The 26519-nt window shown below is 39.3% G+C and overlaps 1 protein-coding gene across 1 annotated transcript in view; it reads left to right on the forward strand.

The window, feature by feature from the left end:
* DPP4 (dipeptidyl peptidase 4) overlaps positions 1 to 26519 on the forward strand; it is an 84819-nt gene that overhangs the window by 14748 nt on the left and 43552 nt on the right. Inside the window, exons 3-10 of the mRNA XM_055572416.1 lie at positions 7115 to 7210; positions 7617 to 7708; positions 8991 to 9071; positions 16542 to 16594; positions 16705 to 16777; positions 17578 to 17698; positions 24760 to 24920; positions 26334 to 26446. Coding sequence (XP_055428391.1) covers positions 7115 to 7210; positions 7617 to 7708; positions 8991 to 9071; positions 16542 to 16594; positions 16705 to 16777; positions 17578 to 17698; positions 24760 to 24920; positions 26334 to 26446 — 790 coding nt within the window. The remainder of the gene's footprint in view (positions 1 to 7114; positions 7211 to 7616; positions 7709 to 8990; positions 9072 to 16541; positions 16595 to 16704; positions 16778 to 17577; positions 17699 to 24759; positions 24921 to 26333; positions 26447 to 26519) is intronic.

A 26519-nucleotide genomic window follows, 5' to 3' on the forward strand; every position in this document is an offset into this window, starting at 1 on the left:
CATCCCAGGGGAAGAACATTGCAGGCCGAGGGTATAGTGAATTCAAAATCTCTGAGGCAGAAGTGGGCCCAGTGTGTCTGGGGAACAGAGGGAAGGCCAGAGTAGATGTAGAAAAGGGAGAGGAGAAGAGGGAAGGGGAGGAGGAGGGGAAAGAGAAGATGGAGGCCAGAGCCATGACATGGACAACCCCTCGTAAAGTTGTTTCCTTTGTTTTAAACTGTTGCTGTTCTGGAAAAAGTGCATTGTACTATTTGGTTGGCCTTTGAAAATACATTGGTTACATGCCTAACAGAAGTTTGGTCATCTGACACTCTGATCTTAGAGTAAATGCATAGGGGACACAGTCCCGGGTTCAAGGGCTCTAGCTCAATGGCAATGCATTTATCAGATGCACTTGACATCCCTGGGAAGTTTCTCTTATTGAGAAGGGAAATCTGGTGACAGTGATTATATTCCAATACCTCCTGTGTATAATAACCTTCTGTGTATAATAATCACTCCTCACAAATCCGGTAATTCCCCTAAGCTCAACATTTTCTCTCCATGTGAGAACACTGTGGATAGTATTAAACTTGTCAAAGGAGGAAGTGATGTTCGTTAGTACTGAGCAAATGATTTGATTGTGCTTATCCTGGGTGCTTTCTCAATGTGATGCTCTTGTGCTATCTTATTAGGATCATTTGGCATATGAACACAGTAGAACTTAATTAGCTTTTATTTTATATAAACACAGTGAAACTTAATTAAAAAATAAATAAATTTGCAGTCAAGTTTCTAATCTCAGCAGCACTCCTAGGTACTCCCAGGGAGAGACTCTTCTTTCATCTCTCTATCTTGATTGCCTAGCACATACTTGGAAGAAGACAGTAATAGGTAGTATAACCTATCTAGAGGACTTCCTAAATTTTAAGTCCTGAGCCAAGAACTTTACATCCACTATCTCATTTCATCGTAGTAGATCCCTTGAGACTGGATAATGCTATTATTATTTTATAGATTACAAAGTTGAGGTTTTGACAGCTTCAATAATTTTCCTAAGGCTGCTGTGCAAGAATTAGGTCTGGGCTCAAATCCAAGCTCTCTGGTTTCAAAGCCACCAGGGACCCAACCCCTTATTGGTATTTGTTGACTCATTGGTGATGGGCAGCAGACCACATATGCTCCTGGTTTATAAGGGATGTGAGCTGATTTCCAGTCAATTTCTTCTGCCTTCTTGATTTTTCTTTCTCTTTTCCCAATGTGAAGGCTGCTATTTTTCTAGAGCAAATTCTAAAGTAATACTCATTTTATTTCTTTCACATCAGTATTAAATGTTAACTGATTACCATATGGAACACAAGAACTCTGTAACCAGGTATCTTTTCCCCATGTTTAACAACTTTATGAGTTTATGAGCTGTAAAGTGTGCATTTCTTTTTAGTTGCATTTCATTAGCCATTTATTTACCAAAATAATTTAGCTTTCTGAAGTAGAAATATTTATATCATAGTTTCATACAGGTCAAAAAAATTTAGTATTAATGAGTATAAAAATATTCAAAATATCCTATAATCATAAAATAACCATTGGCCAAAGCAAGGCTAGTCTGTGGAACTACAGCACTCTAAAATTCTTTTTTGTTCAGAAATGATTTTGATCCTATGACAAGGGCTCATTAAGATATCATATACTTTGCTGCTGCTGCTGCTAAGTCGCTTCAGTTGTGTCTGACTCTGTGTGACCCCATAGACGGCAGCCCACCAGGCTCCCTGTCCCTGGGATTCTCCAGGCAAGAACACTGGAGTGGGTTGCCACTTCCTTCTCCAACGCATGAAAGTGAAAAGTGAAAGTGAAGTCGCTCAGTCATGTCTGACTCTTTTCGATCCCATGGACTGCAGCCCACCAGGTTCCTCCATCCATGGGATTTTCCAGGCAAAAGTACTGGAGTGGGGTACCATCGCCTTCTCCATCATACACTTTAAAGAGAAATTATTCTTAGGTTGAACCATTCTAAAAGCTGCTTTTCTGCCATTTTTGATGGATAGAAATAACATTTTCATTTTGTTCAATGTAATAGTTGCTCTCAGTGAAGAAAGTACAGTAAGTTCCCTACATATGAATGAGTTCCATTCCAAGAATGCATTTGTGAGTCCAGTTCGTTCTTCAATCCAACAGAGTTAGGATTCCCAACTAACACAGTTGGTTATACATTGTGTGTGTAATAGGTTCATATCATAATAGGTTTATAATATTTTTCATACAAATCACATGTACATAAAAAACAAACAGAAAAAATCAAAAACATTTTTAATCTTATAGCACAGTACACTGAAAAGCATAAAAGTACAGTGCAACAGCTGGTATACAGGGGCCGGCACTCACATTCACATCTTTGAAAGTTTGCAACTTGAACGTTCGTATATAGGGTACTTACTGTATTAAAGTTGTTTACTGTTTTCTGATTTTTAATTCAAGGAGGCGTAAATCTTGGAGTTTTGGTATAATCTGATGGGTAACATATGATTAACCTCTCTGCTTGGCCAGCACAGTGCTTTGAACGGATCAGTCAAATGAACAGCATGTTCCACCCTCACCAGGAAAACCAAAGGAGCAGCCAAAGACCTTCAGGGGTGCCCTGTCAGTGAGCAAGCAGACAAGGAAAGAGAAATGTGAGCGTGTCCTCTGGTGTTTGACAGAATAGCTTGGCAGCGAACAGTGAACTTGCTAAAGGTCAAAACCTGAACTTGGCACTCACATCTCATAGAACTTGCTTATCTAGAGGTTTCGAAAGTGTCTTCCAATGAGCGCTGCTCATCAAATGGCAAGGCAAAAAACAAGGAATGTTTGTTGCTCTGCTTGTTCCAGTTTTGCAGTGGTGTTTGGGGTGTGGGGAACCAGGATAGGGAACCCTGGCACGCAGGGTAGTTGTAAAGGAACTTAGTGAGGGTACCACAAGCTGAGGGCGGCCCAGGCCTCGCACCCATGTTTTGGGCCATACCAAGAGCACAGCATCAGTGTTGGTATCTGAACATCAGCAGATGGATTAGAGTCATGCTGAGCAGAAGGGAGCCTGAATCTGGTGGAGATGGTGGGTTTAGAAATTCTGAGGCCTGATGAGAGGATGAGTCCCGCAATGTCTGAGGTGAGTAAGGTGGTGGGAGAAGTAAGTGCCCCGTGAAGGAGAAGCAGCCTCTTCTGAAGGGGTCAGCAGGTGACATCACAGAGGACTTTTGCCCCAGTTATTTTATTATTCCAGATTGAAGTGTGCTATAAAAGCTGGGCAAATACCCCAACTTAGATAGCACTGTATCTGATCTACATTGTAGGTACTCAGTTCATTCTCTTCTTATGAAATCAAAAGTCAGTGATAGATGGGAATTCCCTGGTGGCCCAGTAGTTAAGACTTGGTACTTTCACTGCCAGAGGTTTGATACCTGGTCAGGGAAATAAGATCCTGCAAGCCATGTGTCTCGGCCAAAAATTTTTTTTCAATAGTCAGTGATAGATGTTTTATGTTGCTATGTCTGTCTTCTTATAGATATGTATGTCTTAGTATGTGTGGACTGCTGTTATAAAATAACCAGAGACAGGTGGCTTAAACAATAAGCATTTATTTCTTACCGTTCTGGAGGCTAGGATGTCCAAGGTCGAGGTGCCAGCAGACTTCATGCTTAGTTTCTTGTGTCCTCACATAGCATAAGAGGCAAGAGAGCTTTCTAGAGTCACTTTGTAATTTTTTATTTTATTTTGGTCACAAGACACATGGGATCTTAGTTCCCCGGCCAGGGATGCTACACACGCCCACTGCATTGGAAGTGTGGGAAGTCACTTTTTAAAGGGTATTAATCCAATTCATGAGGGCTCCACCTCATGACCTAATCACCTTCCAAGGGCTTCCCCTTCCAATACCATCGCATGGTGGTTAGGATTTCAGCATGTGAATTTTAAGAGGACACAAACATTTATTTGGTTGCATATATATGTGTGGTCGGTGTATAAATCGACCTATTTCTATAGATCTGTCTAAACATATTCATCAGCAGATAATATTTGGAATGTGCACATTTATAACCACTGATACTTTGATTTGTACTAATTTGGGGATATGTTTTACATCTGTCCACTTTAGACTAATAGCTCTTGATAGCATGGTATTTATTCTCTGCAATAATATTCTCTTTATAATGATTTGATATATAATAGGATGATTGGATGAATATAGGCAATTGAGGGTGTTTAGTGAACAAATCCAGATTTGTAGTTTTGTAGTCCAATATGAGTCACAAATACTATTTTCTGTAGCACAAGGCTTTATTTCTTATTTAAAAGTTAGGTTCAAGGACCAGCTTCACCCACTTGTATCTTTGCTAACAAATACAAATGTTTTACTAACCTTCAGGGGAGAAATGCAGGACTGAATTGAAAAAAACAATAGTTAAAAAAAAATCTTTACTTAACAAACTAGGCTTAAGCAAAATCAATAAAATAATAAAATGAAGTGTAGCAAGTTTATCTGCCAAAACTGAAGGTTTTATAGGCAGAAAAAAGATTATGTTATGAGATCAAATCCAAAGAAATAAAATCTTAAAAACATTTTTTGAAGTGACATTTCCTGTAAGAGAACTACCTTTCCATGGGCTGTAAAAAATTAACAAGAGAAGATGCCGCTGGCTTTGAAATCCCTCTTAAAGAACTGCAGTTATAGGAATATTATGGTAGTGGCTAATTTTGTGAGTGTTTGTTTGTATCTATGTGAAAAATATAGAGAGTTTGGAAAAAGACTTTAGGGTATTTGTAGTCAGCAGATGCTCTGGAACTGAGGAAGAGGAATCACATTGGCTTAGCTGTGCTTAATGATACCCAACACCAACCAATGAAAACTTTTTTTACTTGTCTTTATTAAGGCATGGGCTTCCCTGGTGGCTCAAATGGTAAAGAACCCCCCTGTAATGCGGGATACCTGGGTTTGAGACCTGGGTTTGATTCCTGGGTTGGGAAGATCCCCTGGAGGAGGGCATGGCAACCCACTCCAGTATTCTTGCCTGGAGAATCCCCATGGACAGAGGAGCCTGGCAGGCTACAGTCCATGGGGTCATAAAGAGCCGGACATGACTGAATGACTAAGCACAGCACAACATGTTAAGGCACACCTCTGTGCTAGATGCTAAGGTTGATAAAAAACAAAAAACCCCAAACCAATCAACAAAAACACAAAGCCTTGTCTTCAAAGAATACATGGCCTACCTGAGTAGGTCACACAGGTAGGCATGGAAAAAGAGTTGTCAACACGAGGTATTAAGTAATAGGAGCCCAGTGAGTAGTGTAGGGGCAAAAGTCAAAGGCAGAACTGAATGATAGACGAAGGAAATGGAGGCTGGAGGATTGTGACAGATGGAGAAATAGTTGAGGACGTTCCAGGAAGTAGCTTAGGGCAAGGAACAGAGATAGATAAGCCTGAGAGGATCCACTGCCTCCAGCAAGATTAGTGTGATTGGACCAGAAGGTTCTTGCAGGAAGAGAGCAGAAATAAGCCTAGAGCCTCATGTCAGATTGTGGAAGCTGCAAGTGCCAGGGGAAGGAGTCTGAATCTTCCTGTAGACAGTGAAGATTCAGTGAAAGCTTTTGAGGAAGAGCTAACCAGGTGACATTGGCACTTTGGAAAGATCATTCCAGTGATGGTGTAGTACAGGAACTGGTGTGGAAGAACGTGATGGCAGGATACCTGGAGAAAGGATTTCAAAGAAAGAGTCAATAGGGTAGATTGTTTGTAGGTGATGGTAAAAAAGAGGGAGACATCAAAATGATCTTCAGATCTTGAATTTGGGTCTTCAGTAACAGAATATAAAATCACACAATTTCCTATGGAAATCTAGTTTTGAAAGGTGGACAATTATTCTAGACAAGATATGATAGGTTTAGAGTGGGACAAGTCAAGTAAGAAGGCTGAACACAGCACTGGAAATGTGAGTGTGGGTGTAGTAGGCTAAGGTAATGAGTGCAGGTTTTGTCATTTATCTAAGTGGAAAGTATTCCTGAAGCCGCATTCTCTGGAGTTCCCTGCAAGGAAGACTGTAGAGAGAGATGAGCAGAAAGTTGAAGACTAATTCCAAAGCATTTCTGCCTTACAAGTCAATGGAGAAAAAGAGAGTCAAAGTAGGAGATGGAAAAATAATGGTCAGAGAGTTAAGAGAAGGACTGAGGTGTCACAGAATCCCAGAGAAAGATTCCATGTAAATTTTAATCAAGGTCAAGGAAAAGTGATGATAGAAACAAAGATCTCTGAACTAGGTGATTAGCATATCTTAAAGGTTTGTGTGGAGCAAGAGGACTTAGAAGTGAACCTTAGGGCCTCACAGAAGGATGATCTAGCTTTGTGTCACCCATTGCATGGCTACATGACTGAAAAAGTGCCTATCAAGTTGAGATATACTCAACTCGGTACATCAATTGCATATCAGAATTTAAAGACAATACAGAAAGGAAATAATGTGAAAAATCTCGTTGTTGTTTAGTTGCTAAGCGTGTCCAACTCTTTTGTGACCCCATGGACTGTAGCCCACCAAGCTCCTCTGTCCATGAGATTTCCTCGGCAAGAATACTGGAGTCGGTTGCTATTTTTTCCTCCAGGGGTCTTCCAGACCCAGGGATCGAACCCAAGTCTCCTGTGTCTCCTGCATTGGCAGGCAGATTCTTTACCACTGAACCACATGGGAAGCCCTTGAAAGATCTCATTAGTAACATTTAAATGTTGATAACACATTGAAATGGTAACATATTTGATATGTTGGCTAAATAAAATATGCTATTAAAATTAATTTTACCTTAAAAAATTTAAAATATGGTTACTAGAAAATGTACTCATACTATATTTCCCTTGAGCATTGCTGAACTAGACCTTTGAAATTAAGCTCATTAATGTAGCACTGTGAAACACATGCTCATCTCCACTTGAGCAGCTAAATGCATGTTTACCCATCTACTCAGTCCAAAATTTTTCAGAGTGTCTTTTGCATTTTGTGAGTGTATTTCTGTATGTTGTGATCAGTGTATACTGTAGAAATCCATTTTGAAAACTTTTATTCAAAATGAGTTATCCCTTCATACTGAATATTTGACTCTTTTTCCCAACCAACAGATGATGCTTCAACTGATAGCCGCAGAACCTACACTCTAGCCGATTATTTAAAAAATACTTTTAGAATGAAATTCTACAACTTGAGATGGGTTTCAGGTAAGGCTTTCTGGTGGAGAGAGGGGCTGATTTTTATGCTTATTTTCATTTTATGCTTAATTTCATTTAGGTTGTGGGGCACCTTTATGGCAATGAGAATATAGTCTTATATTTTAAAACCATATGGGAAAGTATTATTTTCTACTTAAGGGTGCAAAAGGAGATAAGACAGAAAGAAACCTTAGTATTTCTTTGACATGTACTATAAAAAATTAAAAGTGAATTGAACCCTTTACAATGATGATGGGAAAATGAAGGCATATTAGTGTAATATTTATCAGTTCATGTTTTTCCAACTTAGAACTTGTATGAATTTAAATCTTACATTTTTATTGCATGATTTTTTAGTTTATGAAGATGTTTGATAGCAACTTGAAATATTGATCTGGTCGTTTTCTCTCTTTAGATCATGAATATCTCTACAAACAAGAAAATAATATCTTGCTATTCAATGCTGAATATGGAAACAGCTCCATTTTCTTGGAGAACAGTACATTTGTATGTTTAATCACATAATTAATTCATGCTTTAGGGGAATTCTGGGGATTTTTTCTCATAACCTTTCAAATCATGAGTACTATCGTTTCTCATCCTGTTGGACTCTTTCTGCAGCATATGGTGCGGTGGATCTTTCTCTTCTTGGAATGCTCCCTGCCTTGGTTACTTTCTAGTCTCCTTTGACGATTCCTCCTCCTCTGCCCATTCTCTTACGTGTAAGTGCTCCTCAGGGTCCTGTCTTCACTGCGAGCCTCCCTCCTCACCTTGCGTGCTCCCCTTCAGCATATTCCATGCATTTCCACAGCATCAGTGCTTCTCAAATACACGCTTGTAACACTAACTTCCTCCCAAGATCTAGACCTCTGTTTCCAATAGCTTACTGGCTTCTGCACATGGATGGTCTGCAGGCATTTTAAACTCAGTATCCTGAGCTAAGCTAGTTATTCCCGCTTCCCTCTCCTAGCAAAGGGAAGGCATCCTATTCCTCTTCCCAGTCTTGGTAAATAGCGCCCTCCTCCACGTCACTTAAAGCTAGAAATCTCAGAATCCTCCTTGATTCCTCTGTTATCCCCCTTATTTAGCTACTCAATAAACCCTATCCGTTCTCTCTTGTGATGTCAAGTGTCTCTCAGTTTTCCATTTCCACTGTATAGCCCTGGTTGAAAGCCTTGATTAATTTTGTGACAGTGAGTACTATATTATAACGTGTATCTCTCTCCATTCTGTAAATCAGAACACAACTTTGCCCAAGTCCAAGGCCAATGCATCTCATCTTAGCCACTGTGTTGCCAGAGCATCTTTGGACAAGGCAGATAAGATTCTGTCACATCCATGTGCAAAAAAGTAGTTCATAGGTCCATTTCTTGTATTTAGACACTACCTATTTTTCTAATTGTATGTCCTCTCTTTGTCTGACACACCCTATACTGTATTCAGATTACACTTAGGCAGTCTCTAAATATGCATGCCCTTTCCACATCTGGGTTTATACTCTTGCCATTCCCCTTCACCTGAGAAAGTTCTCTGTTCCTGATCCCCACCTTCATAGCCATCTTTCCTTGCTTAAAATTAATCCTTCCCTCCCTGACTCTCTAACCTTGATCACTACCCACCTTGCCTCATGGTCATCTGTGTAGGGGAATGTGCCCCCTCTTCTAGACTGGAACCTCCCAAGGCACGAGACAAAGTCTAGAATCATACCCTCCACATAGTAGGTACTCAACAATAGCAGTTAAATGGAATCATTTAACCTTAATCATTCCTTTTTCTACTTGATTGACAGGATGAATTTGGACATTCTATAAATGATTATTCAGTTTCACCAGATAGACAATATATTCTCTTCGAATACAACTATGTGAAGGTAAAAGAAATGCTTTTTCACTGTGACATTTAAAGAATTCTATGAGTGTGTTATTTTATCACTCATCTCAAGTCTATGAATATTTAAGGTTGTTACCTAAGTCAAGCAATAGGCTCTAAAAACTCATTAATTCAGTATCAAAAGAAGAAATGGTCATTCTCCTTCATACAAGATAAATCTGATGAGTGTTTTAAAATTCATTTTAGGGTTTTCAAACACTAAAAAGTTTAATATTATCAATATAGACTAAAACTATAAGTTAATAAAGTAGAACTTATAGTTTAAGAGTCAGTTTACATGTCTGACTTGTAATATCTAGTAATAGACTGTTTTATTTCCTTTGTCTGACAAATAGTAAGACTCTCGATTATTTGCTTTAAAAACAATTAAATGTCTCATTCCAGAAGAGATTCTGTGAAGTGACTCAGACCACCTCTCAGCCCTCAGGTCCCACCGTATACAAACCCTTCCTAAGGGGCAGGCTCGGCAGCAGTCACCAGCGCCCTGTGGGGAGCACTGAGCTTCCTCCAGTCGCACAGCCCAACATCAGATTCTCACGCCTTCAGGAGCGGTTTCAGCCTAATCACACATCGTTTTCATGTGTAGTTGTTGTTGTTGCTCAGTCACTAAGTTATTGCTCAGATGGTAAAGAATCTGCCTGCAATGTAGGAGACCCAGGTTCAGTCTCTGGGTCAGGAAGATCCCCTGGAGAAGGGAATGGCTACTCACTCCAGGATTCTTGCCTGGACAATCCCATGGACAGAGGAGCCTGGTGGGCTACCGTCCATGGGGTCACAAAGAGTCAGACATGACTGAACGACTAACACTTTCATGTTTAGGGTGGCTGCCAATCCCCAGTGACTGTGACTGCAGCTTTTGATTAGTCATGGATTTGACAATGGCTGTTGAGTATGAGAAGTTCTGAAACATACAGGAAAGATTAGAAACCTGTAGAGAGATTCTGCTTAAAAACAAAACACAAAGCTGGAGATCCCGACCTCTGCCTTTCTTTTCTAGAATAAAGAGTAAATACTCAGTGGTCTTAGCTCACATCATCACTGCCTTACTCAGGTCATGCAAACCATCCCATACTCTATTTCCCATTTGAAGATCGTGACTCCCAATCATAATATTTACCCTGGTTCATTGTGCTGGGCTCCATTTCCTGGACATGAAGACTAGATCCTGCTAAACCAGTCCACCAGGAACGAATCAGAAGTCTATGCCAACTTTAACACATCTGTTTCCAATTAATGAATTAGTATTTGTTTAATTCAGTGGTTCTTATTGCTATCTACAGATTAAAATCACGTTAGAAGCATTTAAAAACTCCTAAGTATCCAGGTCCAACCCCAGGTCAATAAAGTGAAGTCTCTGGGGGTGAAGCTGGCATCAGTTTTTTTTTTTTAACATGTAGAGTATTTTAAAGAGCAGTCAGGGTTGAGAACCACTGGTTAACGATTTCCCATGTTCAAGTCAAACATATAATGACTGTAAAGATAAGATAGAAACAGCAAGGTAAATACCAGCTCAATTTATTCTTTCGCCAAGTTCAACAAGTGCCATGTGATATGTACTAACAGATATATTTCATGGGTAGACCTTGCTGGACAACCATCATTGGTAATTTGTATTTGTTGTGTCACTGAAGTTTTCATGCGCATTTAACTTCTTTTGCTGTTTTCATTCTTTTCCCTTCACCCTGCCATCCATGTTTCCCAAGAGTATCCATGCTCCTTTTAAAACCTAAGTTAGATTATGTCGTGCCTATGCTTAAACTCTTGTGATCAGTAGCTTCTCATCACTTTCAGAATAAAACCCAAACTCTAACCAAGGCAACCTGAGAAGCCTGGGTGATTGGACCTCAGTCTGCCCTTCTGAACTCACCACCACCCCCCAACCCCGCACTCACCGTGCTTGGCCTGTGCTTACAATGGATCACCTGGGGAGGTTTTTTTAAACCTCCCCCACGTCATCTGACTCAGCATGCTGCTGCTGCTAAGTCGCTTCAGTCGTGTCCAACTCTGTGCGACCCCATAGACAGCATAGCTATGGGTAATTTTAAGGACTCCCAAGTGATACAGTCTTCCCTGATAGCTCAGCTGGTAAAGAACCCGCCTGCAATGCAGGAGACCCCGGTTTCATTCCTGGGTCGGGAAGATCCGATGGAGAAGGGATTGGCTACCCACTCCCGTATTCAAGAAACATATCCAGAACAAAGAAAAGTCTAGTTTTATTCCATTTCTCTGGAAGTCTATTTCCAGTGTTCTTTAGACCCTGCTGTGTGGCTTCTCCATGACTGAGCCAGCACATTCAGAAAGATTAATTCTTACTTTTAAGTTGTGGCTATAAAAAGATAAGTGAGTGAGTGAATGAGAATGTAAATAAGTACCAGGCAGCCTAGTACAGATGTTCTCATAGTATCTCCCCACTTTACCTAATGCTGTACGGAGAGTAATAGTTGCATCATCTGTGACGTGTTCACAGGAGCCCTGCTAAGTCCTTCACGTGCATTCTCATGTTCCCAAGATTGTTTCTGTCTCCATCCTCATCTTCCTAAAGAGAAAACGGGAGCTTAAAAAGAAACCTGTCAATATTACACATTAGAGACTTGTCTTCATCCATTTGGGTCCCTATATAACCACAGACTGGGTGACTTAATAACAGAAATTTGTTTCTCAGAGTTTTGGAGGCTGAGAAGTCCAAAATCAAGGTTGCACCAGATTCACTGTCTGGCAAGGTCCTACTTCCTAGGTCATAGTTGGCCATCTTCTCCAAGTGTCCCCACATGGTGGAAGGGACAAGGAAACTAATATATGAGGAGATGAACCCCACTCATGAGAGCTTCCCCCCTGCACAGCCTAGTCACTCCAGAGTGGCCCCATCTCCAGAATACTATCATGTTAGGAGTTAAAGTTTCAACATATGAATTGGGGAAAGGAGGAGCTACAAAGATTCAGTCTACAGGAAGACTTGAGTCCAGATTAGAAGACTCCAAGCTTGTATTCTTAAACATGCTCATTCCTGTCTTTTTGACCTCTCTCTGCCATGAGGCTTTTTTTGCCCATCTCTGTGTGGCAGCCCTCTGAGACCAATAATCACCTTTTCTATAAGCCTCTGCTGCTGCTGCTGCTAAGTCGCTTCAGTCGTGTCCGACTCTGTGCGACCCCATAGACGGAAGCCCACCAGGCTCCCCCGTCCCTGGGATTCTCCAGGCAAGAACACTGAAGTGGGTTGCCATTTCCTTCTCCAGTGCATGAAAGTGAAAAGTGAAAGTGAAGTCGCTCCGTTGTGTCTGACTCTTAGCGACCCCATGGACTGCAGCCTACCAGGCTCCTCCGTCCATGGGATTTTCCAGGCAAAAGTACTGGAGTGGGGTGCCATAAGCCTCTAGGCCTCCCCAGTTCCTAATTTGATTCTTGCCTTTCCCCACCCATCCCCATTGCATGCTCTGTGATTCTTTTCTGGTAGTTTATGTCTCCATATTCCCCATTCAACTATGAGCTCCTTAAAAAGAGGGAGCCTGTCTTATCCAGTAATGCCTAATCAAGAGGATAGGTGCCAATGTTTATAGCCTAAATAGACTGATGAGTCTGTTTCAAAAGACGAAGTGAATATACAAACATCTTGGATTTCCCTTTACAGCCCCTGATAGATCTGTCATCCTGAAATGATCTCAAAACTTCTTAAATCTCTTAATATTTTTAGCCTGTACCACAACTTTTGGCTCTAGCGAGCATTATACTCTGAGGTTTCCCAGAAACAAGCATGGAGTGTTTCAAAATAATCCAGGATTCAAAAAGAAATATATGACTTGCAAAAAGAGGAGACTTAATAAATATTTGTTGACATGAGAGGATAGGAGGGTGATAAATGATGAGTTAGCAGTATTATTCAAGATTAGGAGCCTGACTTGTGTCTCAGCTTTGCCAATACAGCTCAGGGTCCTTGGGCTACCCACTTCATTATTTCAGCTCATAGGTAACATTTAATTATTTTAGTTTGGTTTATTTCTTGAATATATCCTATGTGGCTTGTGCTAGGACAGACTCCAGGTGTTTAAAGCTGAATAAGACACAATTTCTTACCTCTGGGAATATGGTAGGAAAAACAGATATATAGGCAAGTAGTGTTTAAAAAAATTTTTTTATTTATATCTGCATCCTCATATAAACATTAATTTTTCATAAATGCAAATATGTGATCATATTTTTTAAAAGCCTTCAGTCTCACTGTTTTTTCATTTTTTTGCTTGGCCCTCTATTCCTCATGGGCTTCCCAGGTGGCTCAGTGGTAAAGAATCAGCCTGCCAATGCAGGAGTCATGGGTTCAATCCCTGGCTCGGGAAGATCCCCTGGAGAAGGAAATGGCAACCCACTCCAGTATTCTTGCCTGGAGAATCCCCATGGACAGAGGAGCCCCGTGGGCTACAGTCCACGGGGTTGCAAAGAGTCGGCACGACTTAGTGACTAAACAACTACTCCTCATCTCATTGCCTTTTCCCCAGGTATCCCATGTTGAGAATCTATTGTATATTCCTCTCTATATTTGTTTATTCACTTAATTCTATGAAGATAGAGATTCTTTTTAGTTATTGCTTTTTTTATAAAAATGGAATCCTATTTTCCATACTTTTCTGTAAATTGCATTTCTCACTCAGAGATACCATGTGGATATTCTTCCAAGTCATCTGCTATGGCTCTAATTCATTTATTTTTTGAATTAATAGACTTTATTTTTTAGAGCAGCATTAGGTTTACAGAAAATGAGTGGAAAGTGCAGGGAGTTGCCATATACTTCATTATCACCCCTCCACCACACTCCATCCCTGTTATTTTTGCTAATATTAACATTTTGCATTGGTGTAGTAGTACATTTGTTATAATTGATGAGCCAATACTGACACATTATTTTTAATTAGAGCCCATCATTTGCATTAGGGTTTACTCTGTGTTGTACATTTTATGAGTTTGTACAAATGTATAACGTATAATGACTTTTCTCTGTCATTACATTAATAGTATCATACTGTACTAATCCATAAATAACTTCTGTACAAAGAAAACTCTCAGCTCAAATAATTTTACCAGCAAATTCCTTGTTATTTATCCAAATGAGCTAGAAACTTATACCTATGCAAAAAAACCTACACACAAAATTTTTACAGCAGATTTATTCATGTTTTGGCAAACATGAATATTTGTCTGTATGTATTAAAGTCTGTAGTTTACATTAGGGTTTACTCTCTGTGTTGGACATGTTTTCATTTTTCCTAAAAATCCTCTGTGCTCTTCCAGTTTCTCCCTCCCTTCACGTGAACCCCTAGGAACCACTGATCTTTACTCTCTCTGTCATTTTGTCTTTTTTGGAATGTCACATGGTTGAAACCATACACTATGTAGCATTTTCAGATTGGCTTCTCTAACTCTGCAATATGCTTTTAAGTTTCCTCCATCCCTTTTAGTGTCTTCTGGCTCATTTCTTTTTGTTGCTGAATAATATTCCATCGTCTGCATGGCTGGTTATGTCCAAGTTTTGGCAAACATGAATAAAGTTGGTGTAAAAATTTGTGCATAGGTTTTAATGTAGGTATAAGTTTTCACCTCGTTCAGATATTAACAAGAAGTTTACTGGCAAAATTATTTGAGCTGGGAGTTTTCTTTGTACAGAGGTTATTTATAGACTCAGATGTTTATTAGATGTAAAACTACTCAGATTCACACTTTCATCTTACTTTCAATAACTCATTTTTCAAGGAATTTGTCCTTTTATCTTACTTTTAAAATGTATAGGTAGGAACTTCCCTACCATGTATACAAGGAAAAAAAAATTTTTTTCTTTTCTCTTAAACAAATAAAAATATCTTAAGGTATTTTTTTTAATTACTTGTCTATATGTTTGTCTTCCCTACCATACTCCTAGGGGTAAACGTATCGTGGTTGGGACTTCACCTTCCAATCTGGGGCAATGAGGTGTTCAATCCCTGCTCGGGGAGCTAGGATTCCCACATGCTTCACAGCCTAAAACCAACGCATCAAAAATAGTGTTGTAACAAATTCAATAAAGACTTTTAAAATGGCATATCAAAAAACTCTTTAAGAAAGTGTATGGCTAAAACACATTTGACATAAGTTCTTATGATCTTTGTCTGTGGAGCCTGTTGTGGGGCTTCCCAGGTGGCACTAGTGGTAAAGAATCTGCCTGGAATGCAGGAGACACAAATTCCATCCCTGGGTCGGGAAGATCCCCTGGAGAAGGAAATGGCAACCCACTCCAGTATCCTTGCCTGGAAAATCCCATGGACAGAGGAACATGGCAGGCTACAGTCCATGGGGCTGCAAAGAGTCAGATAAAACTGAGCGACTGAGCACATATATACACAAAGCTTGTTGTGGTATCCCGTTTTTTATTTCTGATATATTCATTCATACTTTTTTTCTTACTCTCTGTTAGTAATTTTACTAGTGTCTTCAAAGAACCAGTTTTCAGCATTTTTGATTTTTCTCTATTGTATTTTCTTCTATTTGATTACTGCTTTTACCTTTATTAGGCTTCCCTGGTAGCTCAGATGGTAGAGTCTGCATGCAATGCGGGAGACCTGGGTTCAATCCCTGGGTCGGGCAGATCTCCTGGAGAAGGAAATGGCAACCCACTCCAGTGTTCTTGCCTGGAAAATCCCATGGACATAGGAACCTAGCAGGCTACAGTTCATGGGGTCACAAAGAGTTGGACATGACTGAGCAACTAACACTTTACCTTATTTCTTTTCTTCTAACTTCTTTGAATTTAGTTTTCTTTTCATTTTTTAGCTTCCTGAGATGGTTATTTAAAATATTGATGGTGTGTGTATGAACGTGAAAGTGAAAATCTCTCAGTTATGTCTGACTCTTTGCGACCCCATGGACTATACAGTCCAAGGAATTCTCCAGGCCAGAATACTATAGTGGGTAGCTTTTCCTTTCTCCAGTATATGTGTGTGTGTGTTTTAATATACATTGCCAAGTGACTTTCAAGAAAACTATAGCACTTTGTATTTTCATTACCAATGTAGGAGAGTAAACACCTCTCCTCATCACTATCACCAATAGAATTAGAGATCTTTAAGATATTTTGCCAATAAAATGGCTGAAAAGTGAACATTTGCATTTTTTTAAAACAGATGAACTTAGCATTACTGTGATAAGTTCTGGGAATTATGTTTGCACAGAAAGTGGAACGTCAGCCCACTGTGGTCCTTTGCAGAAGCAAGGCCAGAGATAAATGATAAATGAATCCAGAGGAGTTTGTACTAGATAATTTCTGAGATACTTTCTAATTCAAAAATTTTAAGACTCTAGATAGGGAACTATAAGATATAAAATGTGAGAATTATACAATGTTATATGGCTTTATCTCTCACCTGAGCTTCTATAGCAAGTGGTCAAGCTATCAAGAATCACAGAAGCCTGAAATGTCTATTTTCTTTTGTAGCAATGGAGGCATTCCTACACAGCTTCCTATGACATTTATGACTTAAATAAAAGGTCAGTGACTTCCTCTCAAAATCAATTATGCTTCTCTAGTGTAATAATTAAAAAGAAAAATTCTACTGTGATTTATCCACTTGGAAATATTTCTTTTTATCTTTTTCCAGGAAGTTAATTACAGAAGAGAGAATCCCAAACAACACACAGTGGATCACATGGTCATCAGTGGGTCATAAATTGGTTAGTAAGTCTCTCTTCTTTTCAGGAAAACAATGGCTCAAATCTTTCATTTGCAGAAGCTCCTAACCCTGATACAGAGCAGATTCTTAGGAAGGCTGTAGTCACTATCACATAGAATGTTATTGCCTAAAATAACATTTTATTAGACTAACAAAGTAAATATTAATACAATTCCTGAAAGTTTCTGAACTACTCTTAGGAAATTGTTTATTTACTGGCAAAATGTTCATTAAACTCAAATTCTAACCCTGTTGTATTTTGTTTTTTGTTCTGTTTTATTTTGTTAATTTTTTTCTGAGGCTTTCCCACTTTCTGTTAGTTCTTTGACTTTTTCTATATCACTATAGATACACCTTCATGTTCTATAGTCTTAGGAGAATGTCAGAAGTCCTGAAGAATCTAAACAGGAAGACAGACTGTTTATCTGTAGTTGACTCTGGGCTTGCAGCTGCCTTCTCTCTACTCAGCCCCTGCGGAGAGAAATGCAAAGCACACATCATTCTGTAGAAGTGGACAGTCTTTGGGATTTGCATACACTTTACTATTCAATAGCAGTGGTTGTCGACTGCTTCTTTTTGGTAGATAAAGGGTGTGTTTAGGATTATTTGGATATTATAGCATGTATACTTATACATTTAGGAACGTAAATGACTCTTCCTCCTGCTCAAATGGAATAATCTAAGGTAGTCATTCCACTTGCATATGAATATTATTTGAGGATAAAATAATAGATAAATTTTTTAAACTCTAGGATAAAATATAACATGTTGTGTATCCATCTTTTTTCCCAATCTTTCTAGGCATACGTTTGGAACAATGATATTTATGTGAAAAATGAACCAAATTCTCCAAGTCAGAGGATCACATGGACTGGGAAAAAAGATGTAATCTATAATGGAATAACTGACTGGGTTTATGAAGGTAAAGATGTTAAAATGTTTTCAAATCAGAAAATCTGTTCATTTTCAAAGACAGTTAAACTTGTCTTTGAAAACAGGGAAATTCAATAGCATTCAAAATAGGTTGTATTCTAAAAAGGTCATCAAATCTTTAGCGCTCATGCACCAGGTATCTATCTCACAGACCAAGGATTTCTTCACAGAGAATGTTACTGCTACATCCTCCTGTCACTTCAATGCTCCCATTGTCTTTGCTCTGCTGCTACAATTGACTTGTCTGTGTAGGTAGCTTTTCTGCTTTCAGTTCAGTTCAGTTCAGTCACTCAGTCGTGTCCGACTCTTTGCGACCCCATGAATTGCAGCACTCCAGGCTTCCCTGTCTATCACCAACTCCCGGAGTTCACTCAGACTCAAGTCCATCGAGTAAGTGATGCCATCCAGCCATCTCATCCTCTGTCGTCCCCTTCTCCTCCTGCCCCCAATCCCTCCCAGCATCAGAGTCTTTTCCAATGAGTCAACTCTTCGCATGAGGTGGCCAAAGTACTGGAGTTTCAGCTTTAGCATCATTCCTTCCAAAGAAATCCCAGGGCTGATCTCCTTCAGAATGGACTGGTTGGATCTCCTTGCAGTCCAAGGGACTCTCAAGAGTCTTCTCCAACACCACTGTTCAAAAGCATCAATTCTTGAGCGCTCAGCCTTCTTCACAGTCCAACTCTCACATCCATACATGACCACTGGAAAAACCATAGCCTTGACTAGACGGACCTTTGTTGGCAAAGTAATGTCTCTGCTTTTGAATATGCTATCTAGGTTGGTCATAACTTTCCTTCCAAGGAGTAAGTGTCTTTTAATTTCATGGCTGCAGTCACCATCTGCAGTGATTTTGGAGCCCCCCAAAATAAAGTCTGACACTGTTTTCACTGTTTCCCCATCTATTTCCCATGAAATGATGGGACCGGGTGCCATAATCTTCGTTTTCTGAGTGTTGAGCTTTAAGCCAACTTTTTCACTCTCCACTTTCACTTTCATCAAGAGGCTTTTGAGTTCCTCTTCACTTTCTGCCATAAGGGTGGTGTCATCTGCATATCTGAGGTTATTGATATTTCTCCCGGCAATCTTGATTCCAGCTTGTGCCTTTTCCAGTCCAGCGTTTCTCATGATGTACTCTGCATAGAAGTTAAATAAGCAGGGTGACAATATACAGCCTTGATGTACTCCTTTTCCTATTTGGAACCAGTCTGTTCTTCCATGTCCAGTTCTAACTGTTGCTTCCTGACCTGCATACAGATTTCTCAAGAGACAGGTCAGGTGGTCTGGTATTCCCATCTCTGTCAGAATTTTCCACAGTTTATTGTAATCCACACAGTCAAAGGCTTTGGCATAGTCAATAAAGCAGAAATAGATGTTTTTCTGGAACTCTCTTGCTTTTTTCATGATCCAGCAGATGTTGGCAATTTGATCTCCGTTCCTCTGCCTTTTCTAAAACCAGCTTGAACATCTGGAAGTTCACAGTTCACATATTGCTGAAGCCTGGCTTGGAGAATTTTGAGCATTACTTTACTAGCATGTGAGATGAGTGCAATTGTGTGGTAGTTTGAGCATTCTTTGGCGTTGCCTTTCTTTGGGATTGGAATGAAAACTGACATTTTCCAGTCCTGTGGCCACTGCTGAATTTTCCAAATTTGCTGGCATATTGAGTGCAGCACTTTCACAGCATCATCTTTCAGGATTTGAAAGAGTTCAACTGGAATTCCATCACCTCCACTAGCTTTGTTCGTAGTGATGCTTTCTAAGGCCCACTTGACTTCACATTCCAGGATATCTGGCTCTAGGTCAGTGATCACACCATCGTGATTATCTGGGTTGTGAAGATCTTTTTTGTACAGTTCATCTGTGTATTCTTGCCACCTCTTCTTAATATCTTCTGCTTCTGTTAGGTCCATACCATTTCTGTCCTTTATCGAGTCCATCTTTGCATGAAATGTTCCCTTGGTATCTCTAATTTTCTTGAGGAGATCTCTAGTCTTTCCCATTCTCTTGTTTTCCTCTATTGCTTTGCATTGATCGCTGAGGAAGGCTTTCTTATCTCTTCTTGCTATTCTTTGGAACTCTGCATTCAGATGCTTATATCTTTCCTTTTCTCCTTTGCTTTTAGTTTCTCTTCTTTTCACAGCTATTTGTAAGGCCTCCCCAGACAGCCATTTTGCTTTTTTGCATTTCTTTTCCATGGGGATGGTCTTGATCCCTGTCTCCTGTACAATGTCACGAACCTCATTCCATAGTTCATCAGGCACTCTATCTATCAGATGTAGGCCCTTAAATCTATTTCTCATTTCCACTGTATAATCATAAGGGATTTGATTTAGGTCATACCTGAATGGTCTAGTGGTTTTCCCTACTTTCTTCAATTTAAGTCTGAATTTGGTAATAAGGAGTTGATGATCTGAGCCACAGTCAGCTCCTGGTCTTGTTTTTGTTGACTGTATAGAGCTTCTCCATCTTTGGCTGCAAAGAACATAATCAGTCTGATTTCGGTGTTGACCATCTGGTAATGTCCATGTGTAGAGTCTCCAGATTAACATCAGGTGTTTCTCAAACCAAGTCTACCTAACCCAGAAGTTACTAAGAAAAACTAAAAACTCCAACAACATTCCAAAAGATGACAAAACATTGTCTGGAGATTGTGGAGTCCAGGGAAAGAACATGCTTCTTTTATAGAGGATTTGGGTTCATTTGAACTTGGACAAATTATCATTTCCTGTTTTTAAAGAAGAAAAAAAATAATTAGACTTAGGGCAAAAATGGGTTCAAATAACAGAACCAAAAAAAGTTAAAAAGAATGATTTTCTCTTTTAGGGTAAAGAGTTTTATAAAATATTAGGAAAATAGTATTCGTGTCTCTAGTTGCCAAGATAAAAAGGCATTTTGAGGCTATTCCAAACCCTTTACAAGATTGCATAATGCTTATTAAAGACTCATCTTTTTTTTTTTTTAACCTGTTATTTCTTCTCTATACTTAAAAAAAGTTAGTTTTTCTTCATGTCTCAATTTTGGTTCTTACCAGTTCAAGTTGAGTTCAATCAAGTGGATAACATTGTAAGAACAACAGAAAACATTTTAATAGACAAATAAATTCCCATGAACCAGAAACAAGTGTTAGATTAAAACTTATAATAAAATTTACTAACACTTGTCACTTAGATATTAAAAAGCATCTTTAACACTTGTTGGACAGCACAGCACAACCTCAGGATCCCCAGCATGAGCTGGATAAAGAAATTCTCCTCCCAAAGCTCTGACCCACCCTTCCTTGGAACAGCTGGGCATCTCTAAGATAAATACATCCCAACACTAAGGTTCTTTCTAAGGTAGATAATAGCTGGCGGAATCTTGTTTTGCCTGTTTGTGACTAAGCTATTCACAAGCAGAAGAATGGCTTCACAGTTCCAATGTGGATCTGTCTTTAAAAATGGGACTTTAGTCCCTACAGGGAAATTCCTACAATTGGTTTTGTACATTTACAAATACTCCATACTTAGAAAGAGCATACCTGTTTCTCCATATATCAGATCACTCTCCTTTTGGACCACCCTCTCCGCTGCAACCGTGAAGACTTGTTGGGATCAAAAAAGTACATTTGGAGAATCCATAGGCTGATTAGTAAAAGAACAAAGCTGCAAGATCTAAACAGGGCCATGTGTTGCCCTGGGGAGGGACACTCACAGAGGAGCCTATAATCTGGAACTTGGGCCCCCTCACCACCCTGGGTCCCCAAATAGTTTTCTCTCTCAATTTCTCTGTTTTCACATTATTTCATGATTTTCTAGTTGATTATTATTTATTTAACAAAGAGCTTCCCTGGTGGCTCAGATGATAAAGAATCTGCCTGCAATGTGGGAGATCCGGGTTCAATCCCTGGATTGGGAAGTTCCCCTGGAGAAGGGAACGGCTACCCACTCCAGTATTCTTGCCTGCACAATTACATGGACATAGGAGCCTCTCGGGCTACAGCCCATGGGATCACAAAGAGTCAGAGAAAACTGAGTAACTAACACTTCAACTTCAATGTTTAGTTAATAAATGGTTTCCTTCTTTCTTTTTTAATACTCTATCTTCTAGGATGAAGTTAATTACATAACAATCACTTTTGAGTATGAATATCATTTACCTGACCTAGAGATGAAAATGAAAATTTTGGTGAGAGCAGAGATGAGAAGGGATAGGCAAGGAAATAATTGGGAAGAAGAGCACTCCTTACCCCCAGAGGCAGTAGTGTTGATAAGCGGGTGTGTGATTCACATGGAGTGCCAACCACCAACCAGTTGCTATGCCAGGTGCTGGGGAAACAGACACAAATGCTACTCAACTGCGGCTCCCAGAGAGAGACAAAGAAGCCAGCAAATAATTGTCATGGAGCAATCTGGTTAGAGGGAGGAAACTAGCTCCCGATGGTGCCTAAGGAAACTCAGAGTGGCAAGATGGGGGCTGTGGTGGGATGGGAGGTATCTCAGGATAGTGTGTAAGTGGGTGCTCATAGCCAGTTCAGGTAGGGCTGCAAATCTTTTCTTTCCTTCATTGTTCTTCTTTCTCCCTACCCTTGATCCCTGTATTCTTAGGACTTTGAGTTTGATCAGAGTAGTTTTATAATAATGGTTTTGACACATCATTGTTATGGAAAAATGTGTTCAGTATTCTCCCAAGTCAGAAAGAGACAATAAGTACCATGTGATATCACTTACATGTGGAATCTAAATATGACTCAAATGAACTTATCAAGAAACAGAAACAGACTCAGACAGAGAAAAGACTTGTGGTTGCCAAAGTTGGGGTGGGGGTGGGGAGGAAGGGACTGGGAGTTTGGGATTAACAGATACAAACTATTATATACAGAATGGATAAACAATAAGATCTTGCTGTATAGCATAGGAAATCATATTCAATATCCTGTGATAAACCACAGTAGAAAAGAAAAATAAAGAATGAAAGAGAGAAAGGAAGAGTTCAGTATTCTAAACAACTACTAAATCAAAACATTTAACTCTACCTGCCACCTGTACTTAAACGTGACTTTACAAACCATTACCTTGCTGTCACTGTATGCATTTTATGTAATTCCATCTTGATCTGAGATTAGAACCAATGAGTAGAAGCCACAGGGAATGAGACATCGGTTTGGTATGAAGACGTTTTTAGTGGGAAGTCCCCTTAGTCTGGAGTCACAAGGCCTGTGTTCTTGTCTCTGGCAATTCACTCACTCTCTCTAAACCTTAGTTGTCTTCTCAGTAAAATAGTCTATGAATAGAGTCACCTAGGGTTCAATTAGATAAGTGTTTTGTGAATTCTAAATTGCTGCACGAGTGAGACTCGGTATAAAGCAGCCAAAGGAGGAGCAAGCTGCCTGATCAAGTAGAAGGTTTTCTGTTACTGCTGCTAAGTCGCTTCAGTCGTGTCCAACTCTGTGCGGCCCCATAGACGGCAGCCCACCAGGCTCTGCTGTCCTGGGATTCTCCAGGCAAGAACACTGGAGCAGGTTGCCATTTCCTTCTCCAATGCATGAAAGTGAAAAGTCAAAGTGAAGTCACTCAGTCATGTCCGACTCTTCGCGACCCCATGGAATGCAGCCCACCAGGCTCCTCCGTCCATGGGATTTTCCAGGCAAGAATACTGGAGTGGGTTGCCATTGCCTTCTCCGTTTCTGTTACTAGAAGTGCTGAAATAGGCAGGAATGAACAGTGGAACTTGAATTCCAAAGAGGAAAATGGATTCATTCTTGATTCTAGCAACTATTGGTCACATGCTCCCAAGTAAATGACTTGCTCTCTTTAAGCCTACCTACTTTGCTTTGCTCACCTGCACAATGAATTATTATGAGGATTAAGTGAAATAATAGATGTCAGATATCAGTGTCTGGTGCATGGACAGCAGACGTCAAATGTCAGCTTCTCATCCTTATAATGATTATATTTTATCATTATTATTATTACTGTAACTACTACTATGATTATGACTGTTATTGAAAATAAGCATCTGGAAAATAAACTTTTGTCAGGAGGCTGTGAAAATCAGAAAAGTGGGATAAAATGATTTCCTAATTCTAAGATTCAAGTTTTTATGCTTTTGCTTTTACCTTTACACTCACAGCAGAATATGAAATGTGTAGATTAAGTCTGCATAAGGACTAGAAGGCTCCATCAAATCCACTTGAATCCTCTCTTCCCAGTTGATGAAAGAGGTTTTGGCATTTTAAGAGCCAGAGATTGGAAGTCCCATGAATTGACTCCATAATAAACATAGGAAAGAGCTACCTCTGCCAGAGATTGAGGATGAGTCCAACATTGTTCAGGAAAACAGAGGGGAAAAAAAGTGTCTATCTTTCTGCAACCCAATGGACTGTAGCCCATCAGGCTCCTCAGTCCATGGGATTCTCCAGGCAAGAATACTGGAGTGGGTTGCCATTTCCATTTCCAGGGGATCTTCCCGACCCAGAGATGGAACCCATGTCTCTTAAACCAGATGGAAGTGTTAATCCAAGAGAGTTCTCAGTTTCTAGGCAAAGGAGGAGCTCCTTGGTAGGAGTCTCATGGAGCTCCCTGCCATTCTAAATCCATCCTTCCCACATCTTTTGTGCCAAGAGGAGTAAACTCTGGGCACCATATTGGTTTGATAGCCTGGAGCCACATACCATCCACCAGTACCCTGCAGAATCGGTACAAACTGTTGACTGTTTGAAAATTAGAAAGGAGAATCAGCCCCTTATGTGAGATTTACTTATAGTATATTTTGTGGCATAAATTTAGAGGATTATAAGATAAAGAAAAAAATGTAGAGTTTATATTAAATATTGTGTGCTAAAATATTCAAAAATGGTCCAATGGGTTACTTATTTTTACAATCCAGCTCTATCCTTGAAGATTTTATTTTTATTCATTTGTATTACTCTGATTTTGGAAGCCCAGCAAATGCAAAGTGGTTCATTAGTTGAACTCTACTGTAATTACTAAAGCTAATGAGAACAATATTTTGAATGCCAAAGCCAATTTATCAGTTACTTCTTGTAACAGAACGATTTCTGTCTTTTTTCAGAGGAAGTCTTCAGTGCTTATTCCGCTCTGTGGTGGTCTCCAAACAGCACTTTTTTAGCATATGCCCAATTTAACGACACAGAAGTCCCGCTGATTGAATACTCCTTCTACTCCGATGAGTCACTGCAATATCCAAACACCGTGAAGATTCCATATCCAAAGGTCTGTGCTCTGTTCATATAGCGGTTCCGTGATTTGATGGGAAGAGAATGGTTTCATTTAATCCTTTCCTGCTAATGAAAATATTGTCAGTCTCTCTTCAACAGCTTGCTGTGATTACTCTTGCTGAAGTCAACAGCATCTGGCAATTTTAAAGTATTTTTATTATCCCAGGAAAGAGTGTGATTTAAGGTTTTGTAATTTCTCCAAAAACTTTGAGGAATGACAAGCCGAAAAAGATGGGGAAAATGCTTTTGAAAGAAGCAGGGGGAATGAAAATATTTGAATGGAGGAAAAGAGAGGCTGTAATTGAATCAGAAGCTCATCTCATTTGCAGAAGTTGGATTGTGCCCTAGATAAAGTTGAAAAGCATGCCTATATATCAGGTTGTATTACTAACTAACAGATACATGACTAGTTTTAGTAGTTCTGTGATAAATTTGGCATTGATGTAAATTTCACACGTCCCACACTTGGAATAATAGTGTCACGTCTTGGTTTTCAAGTCTTTTCTCTCTCCAGGATGCATGTTTATGAAAACTGAAGAGCTTTATTAAGCCAAGGAAGAGGGAGATTTAGGAAGGGACCAGGATTCTTCACTAGTGTCATAAAAATAGTGGCCACACTATTTTTTATAGGAAAATCTAATAGTGAAGTGTTTTTGCTGTAAGCAATTTGGGGAAAGGGATTTTTATTTTTACTAACTCACTGTTCAATTTGCTTTATGAAGAGCTGCCATTTTAGGAAGACAGAGGAAGTTAAAAGAAAAAAAAATCAGAGACTAAATATGGGAATGTATTTCCAGTGGAATGTTATTTTTTGAAGAGTAAACTGGCAAAAAAAAATCATAGAACCTTCTCACTAAAAATATCATATTATTTCTAATTTGTCAATTGAAAATCTATGTGTATATATAAAATAATTTTATAGATTTCTGTCACAATATTGACTGTAAAGCTCTGAAGTAGTGAACCTGAATTTGGAATGGAAATGTTGGCTTCCTAATTAGCATTTTGGCTCTGGGCTCAGGTAAACTAATTTTACTAGTGGATTGTATCTTTGGCTGAACCCAGGTAGTCTTCCTAGTGGTTAGCCATCGGTCTTGTTTTCTAGAGTCAGGATATATTTATAGATTAAAATAATTGATTTTAACAAGTTTATCCTTTTTTGCTTGAAGTACATAAATTATGAATAGTCATTACTTAAACGGGAGCCATTTATGTATTTCTGCCTGAATATGAGAAGGTTGCATGTCATGACTCTCCTTTAAGTTTATTTTATCTATATTAAAATGTTTAAAAGTGTCTGGTTATAATTTTATGGGCACAATTTAGCCATTTTTGTATAGCTTTAAACTTGTGCAATGATATCTTTTTTTTTATTATTAATACCAATTCTGTGATTGTTTTTTCCTAGGCAGGAGCTGTGAATCCGACTATAAAGTTCTTTGTTGTAAATATCAGCAGTCTCAGCCCGAACATTAATGCAACTTCCCAACAAATTGTTCCTCCTGGTTCTGTGTTAATAGGGTAAGACTCTTGACCCAAATGGTCATGCTGTAAACAATTCCACAGTTCTCAGGGAGAAGACTTTCAAAATGAG

Source organism: Bubalus kerabau, chromosome 3, assembly GCF_029407905.1.
Source record: "Bubalus kerabau isolate K-KA32 ecotype Philippines breed swamp buffalo chromosome 3, PCC_UOA_SB_1v2, whole genome shotgun sequence".
NCBI lineage: Eukaryota > Metazoa > Chordata > Mammalia > Artiodactyla > Bovidae > Bubalus > Bubalus kerabau.